We start from the raw sequence: 16490 nt of genomic DNA, 5'->3' as shown, positions 1-16490 counted from the left end.
TTTTCAGAAGGAATTTCTCTGACAAACACCCCGTGAGTGTTTCTAGGCAAACAATGATCCTGTTATTAGTACAATTGGGATGGAAATTACAGTGACCTGCTTTATGGAAAATGAGAGATTAATCAAATGTAGCTTTGGAAAAAGCCTGGAACACACAAACCATTGTTTTGGTTGCAGTGAGGGAGATCTGTTTATTTCCATAGTCTTGGCAGCTCCCTTAATGCTTGGATACAGTGCTGTTCCTCTTAATTATGTAATTGTACTTATTCTTCCCTCAGAAGGCAATATCCTCACAGCCTGGCTACTTCAACCTCCTAGTCTTCAGTGCTTCTCTCTTTCTTGTATTTCACAGAATCAGGTAAATATATTTTGACTCTTTATAGTGAGTGATATTGTAATGTTCTCTTAAAAATCCTTAATGCTTCAAGGCCAGGGCTAGTTGACAAATCCCCTTTCCTGCCTACCTCAGCATGGTCATAGCACTTCACACAGATGGGGAACTGTGTGCACAAAGATACTCAATAAATGTGTTAAATTCGGCAGGTTTTATGCACATGCATGTCCCGTTTACTTGTAATTGAAAGCTTCTTCCAGAAACACATTCTATGCTTCATTATTGTATCCTATTGAGAGGCTTCAGTATTTGAGAATGCAGCCTCATATGGAAGAGGTCCAAACAAATTATAAGATCACATCTTAAGCATCTGAAATTATTAAATAAAAAAGTGAACATGGAAGCAGGGAATGTGAACACGGATGAGTGAACACATCTGAAACCCAGGAATTCATTTAAGACAGAGAGTAACATGCAACCCTAACTTGTGTTGTCGCAACCATTTTAGAAGTTTTAAAACTCAGAGGAGGCACAAATCCCACTTCACTCTTCTACTGAGAGCTATTAAATTAGCAACCCTGTGAGATTCTTTAAAGCTCTCCAAGGACCCTGTTATGCAACCATGGCTGGAAACCACTGTACTAGAAGATACCAACTAAGAGGAACGGGAAAGATAGAAGAATAAAATTGATTCAACAAATGATGAATCAAATTCACTGAATAACAAGAAACCTTTAGGAAGGGTGTTGACAAAATTTCCAGATGAAGGGCTGAGGAGATGGCTTAGTGGTTAAAAGCACTTGCTGCTCCTTCAGAGGACTGAGGTTCAGTCTCCAGCACCTTCACCAGGCAGCTTACAACCAGCCTGAAAACCTAGTTCCAAGGTTTGTGATACCCTCTCTTGGTTTCCAAGGGCACTCTGTATGTATGTGCATCTATATGCATACATATAAAATAAACAAATATCTTTTAAAATTCCCATAAAAACACATCATTAGAGACTTTGTGTCCACATTCCATTCCTGCTGTGTTACATAACAAATAATCTGACCAAAATCAATTTAAGAGAGGAGGAAAAGGTTATCTGGCTTACAAATCCAGGTTGCAGCCCATGATTGAGGAAGAGTCAGAGAAGGAACTGGAAGGAGCTGTCCACATCATATCCACAGTCAAGATCAGAGAGAATAAACACATCCTTGCTTGCTTTCCCCTACATAATTCAGGATGCCCTTCCTAGAATATGGTGCTGCCCATGATACGCTGGGTCTTCCTTCATCACTGAACCATCAGAACAGTTCCCTGACAGACGCATAAGCCAACTTGCTCCAGACAATTCTTCAGTGGAGGCTTTTCCCTTAGAGGCCTTTAGATTGCAGAAAGCTGACATTTAAAACTAATCAGCACACTTGCTCTTCTACAAAGCTAAAGACTAGGTTATGGGCTCTTGAACAACAGATTCCTTTGAATGCCATCTAGGAGGGTGGAAGAGACTCATGAGACTCCAGAGACAAACAAAACATAGTATTTCTGGGAAAGTAGAAACTTACAAAATTTTCAAAAGGTCCCCCTCTACCTTGATAGAAGCTATAAACAGAAGCTAGGGGGAGAAAACTATAAGCCAGAGCAGCTAAGGAGTTTCTCTTCTAACCTGTCTGTCCATGCACACGTTAAACAGAGAGCACCAGACACGCAGCTTTCCTGAATCATCACTCATGTTGGGATGGATTTTTTAGTAATGAAGTTGCTTTTGAGTCAATCTTGTGCCTGTAAGTAACCCCTCACCCACACTCCTGCTAGTAACCCTAATAAAAGCTCATTGGCACACCAAGTTTGACTTTGGTACACTTGTTACTTTGATCTATCCCTAGTTCTTTTTCTGGGATAAGTAGACTTGTGTGTTATATCTCCTCAAGGGGAAAAATCCATAGTGAAGAATCTTAGATTCATTAGCAACATAACCACACATGTATCCACAGAGAAAAAAATCTTGAGTCCCCTGTAGAAGTATGGCAGCTTACAAAGTACTTACTGAAATTCATTCCATATTTAATTTCAAATATTTCTAGAGTATGAATTATGAACCTGGTACTATTTTAGCTTCCTGTGTGTATCAGGGAATAAAGCATACAGAAGCCCTTGCTCATGGTACACAGGAGAAAAGTAGATAGACAGATATAGCAGGCAAGTTGCTGACTTTCTAAAACAGGCTGTCAGAGAGAAAAGAAGAAGTTGAGTTCAGAGTAAATACCTAAATGACATTATTGAGTTTCCACATAGGTATCACAAGGAGAAGTATGAGATTGATCACTGATGCAAAGTTCCTAAGTTTACTTCATGTGTCAAGAATCAAAATAATGAACTACCAACACCTCTCCTGGGCATATATCCAGAAGATGTTCCAACTGGTAAGAAGGACACATGCTCCACTATGTTCATAGCAGTCCTATTTATAATAGCCAGAAGCTGGAAAGAACCCATATGTCTCTCAACTTAAACAGTGGAGTACTACTCAGCTATTAAAAACAATGAATTTATGAAATTCCTAGGCAAATGGATGGATCTGGAGGGTATCAGCCTGAGTGAGGTAACCCAATCACAAAAGAACTCACATGATATGCACTCACTGATAAGTGGATATTAGCCCAGAAACTTAGAATACCCAAGATACAATTTGAAAAACACATGAAACTCAAGATGAAGAAAGACCAAAGTGTGGACACTGTACCCCCTCTTAGAATTGGGAACAAAACACCCATGGAAGGAGTTACAGAGACAAAGTTTGGAGCTGAGACAAAAGGATGGACCATCCAGAGACTGCCCTACCCAGGGATCCATCCCATAATCATCCACCAAACACAGACACTATTGCATACGTCAGCAAGATTTTGCTGAAAGGACCCTGATATATCTGTCTCTTGTGAGGTTATGCCAGTGCCTGGCAAACACAGAAGTGGATGCTCACAGTAAGCTATTGGAGGGAACACAAGGGCCCCAATTGAGGAGCTAGAGAAAGTACCCAAGGTGATAAAGAGGTCTGCAACCCTATAGGTGGAACAACAATAGGAACTCACCAGTACCCCAGAGCTCATGTCTCTAGCTGCATATGTAGCAGAAGATGGCCTAGTCGGCCATCATTGGGAAGAGAGGCCCCTTGGTCTAGCAAACTTTATATGTCCCAGTACAGGGAAATGCCAGGGCCAAGAAGTGGGAGTGGGTGGATAGGGCAGCAGGGTTGGGGGAGGTTATAGGGGACCTTTCGGATAGCATTTGAAATGTAAATGACGAAAATAGCTAATAAAAATTGAAAAAAGGAAAAAAAATGAACTACATGCCTAGAATAAAGAGACTGAGAGAAGAATGGAAAAACAAACAACTGAGAAAGCCATCAAGCATGAGAGAAGTGTCAACTAATAGGACAGAGGCTTCAGCAGGACCTGGAGAAGAGAGGAAGCACCAGAATGTTTACGTCACAGAGGATATATGCATAGTAAGTTCAATCAAGTCATTAAGAATAATCTGAAAGGGGAAGTTCTGAAGTAAGAGACAATTTATAGGGCCATTGCTATCACTTATATGAGACATGATTAGATTGGAATGTTAGCAGAGAGAAAAATTATAATTCTGAGTGCATTTTGGAGACACAGTAACAGAACTTACTAAGTGATTGGTAATAGAATATGAGAAATGAGGGCAACTGGGACTTTGGGTTCTGCCATTTATAAAGATGAGCTGAATGAAATGGAGGTGGTGAGATTTTGAAAGCAGGGCTGCTGTGGTTGAGCTACCACTTGGCATTACATAACAGATACTTAAGAGAGCAACTAGAAGGCCAGGCGTGGTGGTGCACACCTTTAATCCCAGCACTCAGGAGGCAGAGGCAGGCAGAATTATGAGTTCGAGGCCAGCCTGGTCTCCAAAGTGAGTTCCAGGACAGTCAGGGCTATACAGAGAAACCCTGTCTCGAAAACAAAACAAAACAAACAAACAAAAACAACACCACCAAAAAAGAGACTGAGAGAAACTAGAAAGGTCTGATCGCTGCTGTCCCTTGAAATGGATGGTAGACACAGCATCTAGCACAAAGAGAATCAGCATTAAATAAAGTCTTCCAGATGTATCTTCAGAAATACAATGAGTCAAACCTGGGTTGACCCAGTTTTAATGATGCCTAAGTTCCAAATAGCATCCTTTTTCATATTTCTTATACATAATCTGAACATGAACAAAATCCTAGTGGGAGCCACAATAATGGCCCACAACTGCAGTCAGGCCTAGCCGGCTAAGAAGTAAAGGCAAGAAAATGAGAATTTCAAGGTCATGCATGGTTACCTAGGCAATCAAAGCCAGTTTCTTTTACTTACAGCATGAGTCTCAAAACGCCCAAATTATAACACTAGTAGGAATGAGGAAGGGAAGAGGATGAGGTGGGAGGAGAACGCAACTTAAAGATTCTAGTGGAAATGGCACCAGGAAATACTCAAGTCTTTTGCTAAAATCCTAATCTTTAACATCCAACATCTGTGTGTGACACCCAGCCTTCAGCAGACAGGTACTGCCACCATGTTGTTGTATTTGTTACATACTCAACTAAATAAATTGATAATTTCTGAAGATAAGCTAGACCTTCCTCTGAGGACTTCCTCCTGAACACCCATGTGTTTCCATGGGTTAAGTGGATGTATTTCTATTCCAAATCACTCTTCATTTTTTAATACCTGCCATACTTGTATCTTCCTCTTATGTTAGTGGGCTACTTTCAAAATATCTTAAATTGTTGGAATGCAAAGACCCTGCCACCTTAGTCTCCCTCTCCCAGGTGTTTCATGTGTGCTATGAATGCACACACACAACCAGAAACTTGGTTTCTGGAGAAAACTTTTAAAATATCATTTAAATAGTGGAGGAGAAGGAAAATTTAGGGGTTCCTGCGAGTGGAAAACAGATGATTAAACATGGACAGAATCTGACTCTCCAAATTTTGAGTGTTTTTTTTTTTTTGTCTATTCCACTGAGATCTCATTCCTGTGATATTATTAAGCACTTGTATTAAGTCAGCAAGTAGCATTTTTTAAAAAAAATTATACTGCTGGGTGGTGGTGGCACATGCTTTTAATCCCAGCACTTGGGAGGCAGAGGCAGGTGGATTTCTGAGTTCGAGGCCAGCCTGGTCTACAAAGTAAGTTCCAGGACAGCCAGGGCTATACAGAGAAACCCTGCCTCGAAAAACCAAATTAAATTAAATTAAATTAAATTAAAATTGTACTTTACACATGGGTTTTGTTCAAATGCATTTGAAGCCTTGTAATTGGATTTATCTTCCACCATTTCTCCAAGACTTTAAATAGTGCCTTATATATAGTAAGCACCCAAGAAATATTCCTTCAAAAATAAGGGTTAATAAAAGACTTTATAGTTTAAAAAATGAATTTTGTTTTCACTTACTAAATTTAGTATAAAATTCAGATATGTTTGCCAGAATTTTTAGATTAATGATTTTAGGTGAAATATTTGGGCAAATCATAAATTAAAGGAATAGAAAAGTAGATAGTGACTGTATCTAAAAAAAATGAGTAATGGTAATTTGTGAATTCATTCAATATATACTATCTTCTAAGCACATATGCTATGTTAGTTTTCATAGGTGCACCTATCATTTATACCTTCAAACCATTCACAAACTAGTAAAAGAATGACTTAGAAAGAGATGACAGTAAACGAGCTAATTACAACACTATATCTGCCCCGACAGTATTACTGAAATAGAGAAGAGTAAAGATTGATTCTGATGCTAGATGATGGACTGTTTTCTAGGCAGAGGGGTAGACTACAAGCATTCCAGGCAGCAGGACCTCCATCAGGAAGGCCATGGGAAAAGCAAAACAAAGCCCAACACAAAAACCAAAACCTGAGAGCCAACCAACCAAACAACCAAATAACCAAACAACCAAACAATAACACCCACACGTTTACAGCTCATGGAGATGGAGTGAAGAGATAGCCTTTTATCTTGTTCTGGGCTGGAGTTTGAATAATAAATGGCTAAATAGTTCTGCCAACTGCCAGAATGGTCAGGAAGGATATGGGAGAAAATAGACCTCAACACAACCCTATAGCTAGTAGGCAAATGAGAGATCTAGGGTGTTCGTCTCAGTCAAGATGAATTTCCTACCACCCATAGAACTGGGGACATTTGGTGACCTCTGGAGTTATTGTCACAATTCAGGGAGGTAGAGAATAACTGACACTTAGCAGGTCAGTATTAAGCATTCTGCAATTTATGGGGTAGTATCAAGAAACAGGATTATTGTGCCCCAATGCCAACAATGTCAACACCAAGAAATACTAATCTATTTTTTCCAGTGACTTAGAAAAAAAATCACTCTCAAACACAGAAAGCCTTGTAGGCATATTTATTGACTTAATAATTGTAGTTTTATATTCTCTAGAAAACAACAATAAAAATGATATACATCAATTATTCTAGCAATATAGCTAATAGTTACTTACAATGGTTCTGTTACTACATACTGTCCTTATATACTGATCCCTTAGTAAGTGCCCCATTCTTTGGCTCTTGCAAAAATTTGGAACGTTTCCAGGGGGGCTTCCTATTCTGTCAGTATCTACTTAAAAAGCACTTAATAACATGATGAACTAGCCAGTACCCTGGAGCTCTTGTCTCTAGCTGCATATGTATCGAAAGATGGCCTAGTCGGCCATCACTGGAAAGAGAGGCCCATTGGACTTGCAAACTTTATATGCCCCAATGCAGGGGAATGCCAGGGCCAAAAGAATGGGAATGGGTGGGTAGGGAAGTGGGGGGGGGTATGGGGGACTTTTGGGATAGCATTGGAAATGTAATTGAGGAAAATACTAATAAAAATATTAAAAATAAAAAAAAGCACTTAGTACTCTCTTCCATTAATACAAAATACTAGTTACAATAAAATACTCACAGTCAAACAACAAAGCCTTGTTAATGGCTTTCTATGTTTTAGATAGAATACTGTATGTTGTTTATCCTCAGAATGCTCTCAGATTTGTTTTTATGTACAACTTATACTTGATAAAACATAGACTTAAAGGGGGATTACTGAGTGTCATATGGCAGGCATTGCTAGGCACTGAATTCATAATGTAATGTCATTTGTTTTCAAGACTTGAACTCTCAGGCATGTCTTCCAAATAACACTACAGCCATTGTGGATGCACCTTTTTCTCCAATTCATATGTTATTTATTGACACTTGGACATCTCTATGGGATTTTTTTTAAGGGTCTATTTCCCTTGTCCTCTTCATCCTTAAGGACCATGTATCCACACACAATGGCTGTGGAGTTTTTGTTTGTTTGTTTTTTGTTTTGGATCAGTTTCTGGTAACATTAAGGGTGTTCTCAGTGAGATAGTTAAAAAACAAACAAACCAACAAAGAAACAACACGTATTGAGAACCATGCACTCATGTGGACACTAGAAATCTAGTTGTATCCTAGAAAAACAGCAGCCCAGCAGTCCTTCACTGGGAATCTCTGTTCAAGTGACAGGAGTAGCCATTAAAGATGTCTTAAAGCAAGTATAACAATTCCCCGTGTACAAGGAAAAAAGGAAAATAGTTCAGAGAACTGAATGTAAGAATGAGTTTATGGCATCTGAGGATGTACCAGGATCTGGTAACACCCAAGATGTTACCAGAAGATGATCCAAAACAACAAACAAACAAACAAACAAACACCCCACAGCCATCTCATAGCCTTCAGAAATCCTGAAGGTTAGTGAACAGAGGGAAATGAGGCTGAAGAGGTGAGCAGAGGTCAGGACTGACAGGTTATATAAAGCAAAAACACCCATGGAAGGAGTTACAGAGACAAAGTTTGGAGCTGAGACAAAAGGATGGACCATCTAGAGACTGCCGTACCCAGGGATCCATCCCATAATCAGCCTCCAAATGCTGACACCATTGCATACACTAGCAAGATTTTGCTGAAAGGACCCTGATATAGCTGTCTCTTGTGAGGCTATGCCAGGGCCTAGCAAACACAGAAGTGGATGCTCACAGTCAGCTATTGGATGGANCACAGGGCCCCCAATGGAGGAGCTAGAAAAAGTACCCAAGGTGATAAAGGGGTCTGCAATCCTATAGGTGGAACAACAATATGAACTAACCAGTACCCCCCCAGAGCTCGTGTCTCTAGCTGCATATGTATCAGAAGATGGCCTAGTCCACCATCAGTGGAAAGAGAGGCCCATTGGTCTTGCAAACTTTATATGCCTCAGTACAGGAGAATGCCAGGGTCAAGAAGTGGGAGTGGGTGGGTAGGGGAGTGGGGGGGGGGNGGCTATGGGGGTCTTTTGGGATAGCATTGGAAATGTAAATGACGAAAATACCTAATAAATAAAAAAAAAGAAAATGATTTGCAAAGGTTAAAAAAAAAGGCATGCTTTCCCTTCAGTGACTCTTATAAACGACTTTTAGTATTAGAAAGCTAAAGCTTTTAAAACAATTTGATTGGTCAGCATAAAAAAATAGTAGTGAGTTTAACAATAAACTTTTGGTTTTTAAAGAAAATTGAAGTTGATAGTCATTCAGTGCGTCACAGAAATTGTCAATGATCCCATCCATCTTTGTATATTCATTGCTTACTAGCATAGCTATTCATTAGGGTTATAATGGTGAAGAACAGCTAAGCATATAATGGAATTCAATATGTATGCTTTTGCATATATTTAACAGTGTTGGAGGTACCTATGATTTTATGCAAATGAAATATGAGGAAAAACTTGCTATAACCAGGCTCATACATCTAGAAAGTTAACATTCTTGCAATAATATACAATCCTTGTTTTCTATTGTATGCATTTAAAATATTTGAAAATAAAATTTCAATTACTTTATATCACTGTCAAAGGTGTTAGCACGTAAGAATTGAAGCTTCTGCTCCAGAAACTGTATTATAATGCAGGTAGTTGCAAAAGTCTATGGGAATAGAGAGAAGCTGGTGACTGTATCTACATGGAGAAGGTCCAAGAAAAAGCTTCTCAGAAATGGTGACACTGAAGTTGAATTTAAAGGGCCATGAGAGGAAGAAAGGAGGGAAAGGCATGCAGAACAAATAGCAAGAGCATTGTCATGGAATGGCTCCTGTCACTCCCGTCACTCCCAGAGCTTCACCCTGAGGTGGCCAGGAGAGACAAAGCTGATAAACCAAGAAAAGAATTTAAGCCATACATCATGGTGAATGTAAATTAACATGTTTAACTTGGGAAGCTCTATCTTCTAGTATATGTAAACACACTGAAGATTTTTGAGTAGATAAAGTGTATGTGAAGGCTTGCTTCTCTTAAGCAATATTCAGTGGTTAACGTAGAAGTAAAAGTTACCATGCTGCTGCAAGATCATTCAAAGACATAGGCATACAAATATGGAATTATCCTTGATGCTCACTCTCAGTCATTTCTATCGCATCCCATGGGTAACTTTAGCTTCCTCCTTACCTTTATCCTATGCACCAAAGGAGCAAACAGAAACACAAAGAGCTCCACGGTAGCCATGGAGTTCTGGAAGGTCTTCCTTCGGTTGTTCTCTTCCTCATCATGGGAGCTGCTTCGGCAAGGCTGCCCCGGAGAACCCTGGTTTTCAATCTGGTGGATGAAAGCGCTGCTGCTGCCACCCCAGCTGGAGCCTCGGTCTGTACCCCCAAACTGATCATTGTTGCAGTCCTGTGGGGCCTCAAGAAGCATCCAGTGCAGGGTATGAAGGAGTTTTGTCTCAGCAACACCCAACTTATCTTGATGGCCTGCATGGGACAACCACACAGACAGGTAAAGGTAAATTATGTGCCCAGAATAGTGGATATGACTCTGGTCTGGAAGAATGTTTCATCTATTCTCTCTAGCATTCTTCCAAGCTTTAAGCAACTGGTATTTATAAGGCTTATTGCCATTTGGGGCTCTTTCTTCCTGGCTAAGATCTCTGCAGAACAGCATGCTGCCATATTTCATCAGATTCACAAACGTTTTTCCCAAATGGCCTGTCTTATCATGGTGAAAAGCATAGAAGACAAAGATAAAAACTATTCTATTTTAGACCTGACCTGGAAAGGTCCTTGTAACATCAAAGTAGACACACAAACATACAGAGAGAATGAGATGAAAAGTGAGTCCTCTAATGTAGGAGAGATGGCTAGCACATATCACTAGATGAGAAAAGCAATTTGGAAGTAATCATTTACTCTCTCTCTCTCTCTCTCTCTCTCTTTCTCTGTGTGTGACACACACACACACACACACACACACACACACACACACAGAGAGAGAGAGAGAGACCCCAAAAGAGCAGTGAAATCAAGGAAATGCCTTATGACAGTGGTTTTCAACTTCTGGGCTGCAACCCACTTGACAAATCTCTTATCTCCAAAAATATTTACATTGTAACTCATAATAGCAGCAAAATTACAATTACAAAGTAACAACAACAACAATAATTTTAATGGTTGGAGTCACTACAACAAGAGGAACTGTTTTAAGGGGTGATAGCCTTAGGAAGGTTGAAAACCACTGCCTTAGAAGTATATGTCAAGTCATGAACACAGTTGCATTAAAAAATGGAAATAAATAGTAAATCACAGACTAGGTCAGAATATTTAGCCAACCTGATGTTCCTGGTGTTATTTTAACGTCTATGTGGAGAGTACAATCACATATACAAAGTTAAAAACAAAGAAGCCTATTACCTTTTGTAAATGGCAATGATATACTATTGATAAGAAGGAAATTCTATGATTCTATGAGATAATGCATGCACAGTGCCCAGATGGTAGTAGCTATGAAGCATGTGTTCTTGTACACATTGCACATAAAGGACAACATAATTCAACAATGTAGACTGCCCACCTAGTTTGTTCCTGTTTGATAGCAGAGTTGCAGTGCAGTGGAGAACATGAGGGAGGGCAGCCTGCACTAGCTCCCATCTGGAAATGCTCTGGATGGCTTCAGAGAGGGCCGGGGACAGGCCATGCAGCTTGTTTTCCACCAACACTCGTTCAAAGGACTGCAGATTTCAGTTTTTAAAAAAGCATACAAAATAAAGAATTGGAGACTATTTAAAAAAGCAATGCTAAAACACTGCATACACCAAAAGATAATTATAGAACTCAGTTTTTAAGGAGCACTCCTACTATTGCCAGACATACACTGACCTGCAGTGAGTCAACCATAAATCATTGTCAGTTGTCAATTTGTAGGCTTAAAATGATCTCTATTTTTATATCTGTTAAAATATACTTCTTCACATAGCAACCCATTTGTTATCAAGATATATTATATTTTATATTTATTTACAATATAATATTTATTTCATATGCTACATTATATATACATAAACATACATATATAAAATTATAATATTTATAATATAGTATTATATTTATATCATATTATTTATGCTATTGAAATGTTGCTTCAGTATTCAAAGCAGCTCCCACAGCTCTAGACCAAATCAAAATGTGTTTCATGAAAGTATCTTGAGAAAAGGAATTTATGTCAGTGTACTCAACAGGTGTAAACTGTGATAGGAGACTAGTTCAGGAAATCTGATTTGGGGCCACAGACTCATTTTATCTTCAAAGCAATGATACATTAAAGGAAGTTCTTAACTAAACCAGGAAGAGAGAGGAGGGAAACAGCCCCAAATGAGCCACCTTTGCCTTGGGTTTCAAAAAAACTCTCTGTCCTTGTCAAGAGTAAAGAAAACTCCAAGAAACAAGTTTGACCTATACACGTTTTGCTTTGTTTTGTTTTCAGTACTGACCAGCTATAGGAACACAGTCACTACCTGTGACACGTGTGCAATTGTCTTGTAGAGGGCTCTAACATAAACCCTGCATATTCTAAGGTATACTTGTAACTATTAAGCTATTTGGCAAACTTGAATTGTTACAGGTATTATCTAAGAGAACTATTTCTTTTCTTACTTAAAAAGAAAAAGCAACAACAAAAACAACAACAACAAAACCCTAACTTTTATAAATGATAGGTACACAGATATGTCAAAGAGGATGAATTGCTCAATCTCATCATCTCAGGGAACTGGGTAGTTAATGCAATTTCTTCTTACGTGTTGCTAATGTAACCTTTAATAGCTTAAGAAACTCCAGAGTTCTGCCCTTTATCGATATCGATTTTCCCCATCCCCTATTTATCTACTTATCCATGTGTGAAACATAACTACTTGGCATTTTGTGAGCACTTTAAAAACATCAGCTATCTCTTTACCAAGAACAGAGAAAAGTCTTGGCTATTTTAAGCTGAGTAAGTATCAGCATGCTTTAAGGACGGGCTCGAGGTGTTAAGTTATTGTAATAACTCTGACACAAGAAATTCCACTGACAATAATGACAAGAAAGACATGTTTGAGAGCATCCTTGGGACAGCTCAATAAAGCCAATGCCTCCATGTGCCTGTGCCTGTGTGCACATGTGCTTAACTCTCCAGTTGATTTGTACCATGGTTTGTGGATCTTATACTTCAGAAGTCCATACTAGAGGATCATCCGCACAGCTTCTTACACATACGTTTGGCAGCTTAGAAATGGACAGCTTTACACTTTCCCACTATACTAAATAGGATCCAAAGCCATCTGTGGGTCTGTTAAAATCCATTTCACTCTTGCGTCATGATTTCATGTCTTATTTTCTCAGTTTGCAAAATAGATCTTATAGGGCTATGGGATTTCTTTCCAACCTCAGGACGAGTTCACTTCATTCTGTATTAATACCGATAGCATTGTTTTCATGAAGATTTAGATCATTCACTTTCAGACCCGCAGAATGTATGCAAGACATAAGAGTACAGAATTGCTTATTAAGTTATTTAAGTACTCCACAGTCATTCACTGCATGAATTACCAGCACATAATTGTCCCTGTTTTGTTGAATAACTATTTGATTTTTAATCTTCCCTAAAAGGCCCTCCTGAGCCTAGTTCTTCTCTCTCCACCTTCTCTTCTACTGCTCCATCAATAACTCCCATTACACTGGCGTATTCACACTTGATTCACACTTATTCACATTTGATGCTAAGGTCCTTTGTGGTTTCCTTGGCTCTCCTCTCAATATGGGATGTCTTCCTGTACACCTTGTGTCTTTGCCCATGCATCACATTAGCAATTAAGCCTTATCTAATCACTGTCTATAAAATAACCCCCTCACCACAGCTCTTCTGATATACTTTGTTACTTTTCTCCACAGTGTGTCTCACCGTCTATCTTATTAAGTATTTTATGTATGTAGTCTTCTGTGTTCTTTCTGCCTCTGGCTAGTGTGTAAACTCTGGGCTTTGTTTATGTCTTTGCCCTACCCCAACAGGATGTAACTATGTCTGCTGCATGGTAAATGCTCACTGATATTTGTCAGTTGAAGTAACTTGTGGCGTTAATAGGATTCAGTCTTTCCTCGGGGTAAATTATCACACAGAGAGAATATGGAAATAATCATTAAATGGTGAGAATCACATACCACACAAGAGGCTTCATATTGCTTCCCCAGTTTAGGCCTCAAAAATGCACTGAAAAATTAGTAAAGGTTTTTGTTATAAACATGAGCAAAACTATTTTTAAGGCATCTCTATGACATATTTTTCAATGACCAGGGCATGGCGGTATGAAACTCAGACCTCATGCTTCTGTATCGCTTGTTGATGAGCAGGTATTGGATAGCTGACAACATTTGCTATTACACATTAATTACACACACGAAAAAGACTTTGCTCTTCATAATTTCCCATGCCGCTCTTATTTTGAAGACTTTTTTCTTAACTATTAAAATTCTAAATTGCCCATGGTCAGAATTGGTGCATTCCCCGTGCATGCAGTTATCTTTCAAACTGAAAAATGAGCTTGGATGTGGGTCATAATTCCCAGCGTCTTATTTTTATATGTACTCAATTTCTAAAATAACGAGAAAGCCCTTTACTGTTTATTGGCCGGGGTGTCAGGCCTGGCCAGGTGAAAGAAATCTATCAAAATTCATTTTGCCCAGGGGCTTTAACCATGAAGATGAGGCTGGCTGAATCCAAGCAAACATGGTTAACAAGTGGGCACAGCAGACATGCCAAACACGCTAGAAAACAACAGGTCACTAGGCAAGGATTACAGCAGGAGATGGAGGGGGAATTGGAGGCGCAAGCGGAACCAGTCCCAATTACCCCGCCCCCTCTGCCCAGGCTCTCTGCCCTCCCATCCCTACCTCCTCAATAATGTATATATTTATTAGAAAACTGACAATCTGCTTATTGTCAAAAACTTCAGTGAGATCTATCTATATTTTTTCATGCGTGCTTTTAAGTGGGTGCAGAGGGCTGTCTTTCCACCCTAGAGACGTTGCTAGCTGCAGGCTGCGGCGCGGCCTCAGTGGCGGGGTTGGTTGCGGTGGCGACGACCCGGCGACCCCCCGAGCGCCACCTCTTGCCCCGCGCCCCTCACCTGGTTTGCCGCCACAGGAAGGTCTGGATGGGCAGAGGGATGCCGCGGCCGCCGTCCTGCTCCTGGCCCTCGGAGCTCTTCCTCTTCACCATGATGGTGGCTCCCGGGAGTCCTACCGCAGAACCCAGCGCGGGTTCCTCGCCGGCCGCCGCCGCCTCCTCGTCGCGCTGCTCCCCCCAGCTCTCATCCCCTCCTTCCCCGAGGCAGAGGCGGCTCTCCTCGCCGCCGGCCCCCGGCTCTCGCCCCTTCCCCCAGCCCTCCCCGCGCGCGGAACATGGCTGATGGAGGAGGGGAGGGCCGGAGGAGCGGCGCGGCGCGGAGGGGGGCGCTCGGAGCAGACGGCCGGCCCGCCGCCCCCGCGCCCTGCTTTCAGCACCTCCCACTGTGGACAGCGGCCCGCGCCGGGCAGCCCAGCCGCGGAGCAGAGCCGGGGGCCGGGGCTGCAGCTGCGGGGTGGCCGCGGGAGTCCACGCTCCGCATGGCACGGGCACGCCGGTCCCCCACGCGGCCTCTTCGGCACCCAGGGTTCTGCTTGCTCCTCTCGGAGTGCACCCCAGCAGTGTCCCCTGTCCTGCTTCCCAACCTCTGCGTCCGAAGGAAGGACTGTCGACCTCTGGGGAGGAGGAGCTTTGGAGAGCCGCAGAGCTCTGGCATCATTCGCACCTCTTGCAAAGAGGTCAGCAGTCCATCTCGGGTTTAGCAAGAAGGCAGGGGGGAATCGCTAGAAAATGAAATCAGGGCAGGAGGCTGGCTTGGCAAGTGGGAGGAAACTGAGAAGTTTTCCTATGTGAGAATTTGTTTTTACTGATAACTGCGAAGAAGTCTCCCAGGCTTGATTTACTAAAGCAGGGTGGGACAAACTACCCAGCTGTGGGTTTTCACTAGTTGCAAACTGCGAGGCAACGTTTGAATCACACGAAGCATTATTTTTATAGGTCGATAAATGCACTTTGGTGATCTTGTTCTCACTGCTGCCATTTTCCTTCCGTGTATCAAACGTCCACATAATTTATAGCTGTATTCCTTTAACAAGTATCATCTAACATTGAGGCAAGTGGGGGTGAGGTGAGGTTGGATGACGCAGCCCGACTTCAAAACCAATGCTGTAGATTTATCTATTTGCAAACATTCAAAACAAAAGAAATCAAACAGCATACAACAACAAAACATAGCAAACGTGTTATTTGAACAGAGATCAGTGTACAACTTGAAGTGACAAGTCAGATCTTTGGCCTTTATCTTAAGAGATAGGACATGACATCCTCTGTTAACAACTTGCATAAGCCAATTGGAGAAAACTCAATGATACATAGTGATCTTAAGGACCCAGAAATAAACTTTTTATTTACCTTCTTGAAGGTAAATAAGGATCTAAAAAATAAGTATATTACTTTAGATAGTGCCTTGCTAGGGAGCCCAAGCTTCCCTCAAACACTCACCTACCTCCCCTCCCACCCCCATCTCATTTTTCCTAGTGCCAGGATTGGAGAGATGCACACCCAACAAAAATATAGATCTTAAAGCATACTAAGATAGAAACCAGACAAAATGTATTTGATGGATATTTATTAAGTGTATTTATACCAGGAACTGTATTTATGTTGATTCATGTTCACAAAAGGCTCCCAGTGTTTAAGGGAAGACAGCCATATGCAGAGAAGAGTTTATACCAAACATGAGC

General features: G+C 40.9%; 1 protein-coding gene across 9 annotated transcripts in view; it reads right to left on the bottom strand.

Annotated features, from left to right (window-relative positions):
- Positions 1-15415, bottom strand: part of Unc80 (unc-80 homolog, NALCN channel complex subunit) — a 196319-nt gene extending 180904 nt beyond the window's left edge. For 4 of the 9 annotated variants that reach the window (XM_029478023.1, XM_029478018.1, XM_021162296.2 and 1 more), the window contains exons 1-4: positions 14810-14996; positions 13845-13893; positions 11224-11380; positions 9826-10127 (exon numbers count right to left, since the gene is read on the bottom strand). In XM_029478023.1, coding sequence (XP_029333883.1) covers positions 9826-10127; positions 11224-11380; positions 13845-13893; positions 14810-14901 — 600 coding nt within the window. In that variant the 5' untranslated portion in view covers positions 14902-14996. Of the gene's footprint in view, positions 1-9825; positions 10128-11223; positions 11381-13844; positions 13894-14809 lie in introns of all 9 variants that reach the window. The other 5 variants (XM_029478005.1, XM_029478013.1, XM_029478006.1 and 2 more) reach the window with 2 other exon arrangements.
- Between the last annotated feature and the right edge of the window lie 1075 nt (positions 15416-16490).

This window comes from Mus caroli, chromosome 1 (assembly GCF_900094665.2).
Source record: "Mus caroli chromosome 1, CAROLI_EIJ_v1.1, whole genome shotgun sequence".
Taxonomy (NCBI): domain Eukaryota; kingdom Metazoa; phylum Chordata; class Mammalia; order Rodentia; family Muridae; genus Mus; species Mus caroli.
This window is presented reverse-complemented; position numbering and strand designations above follow the sequence as displayed.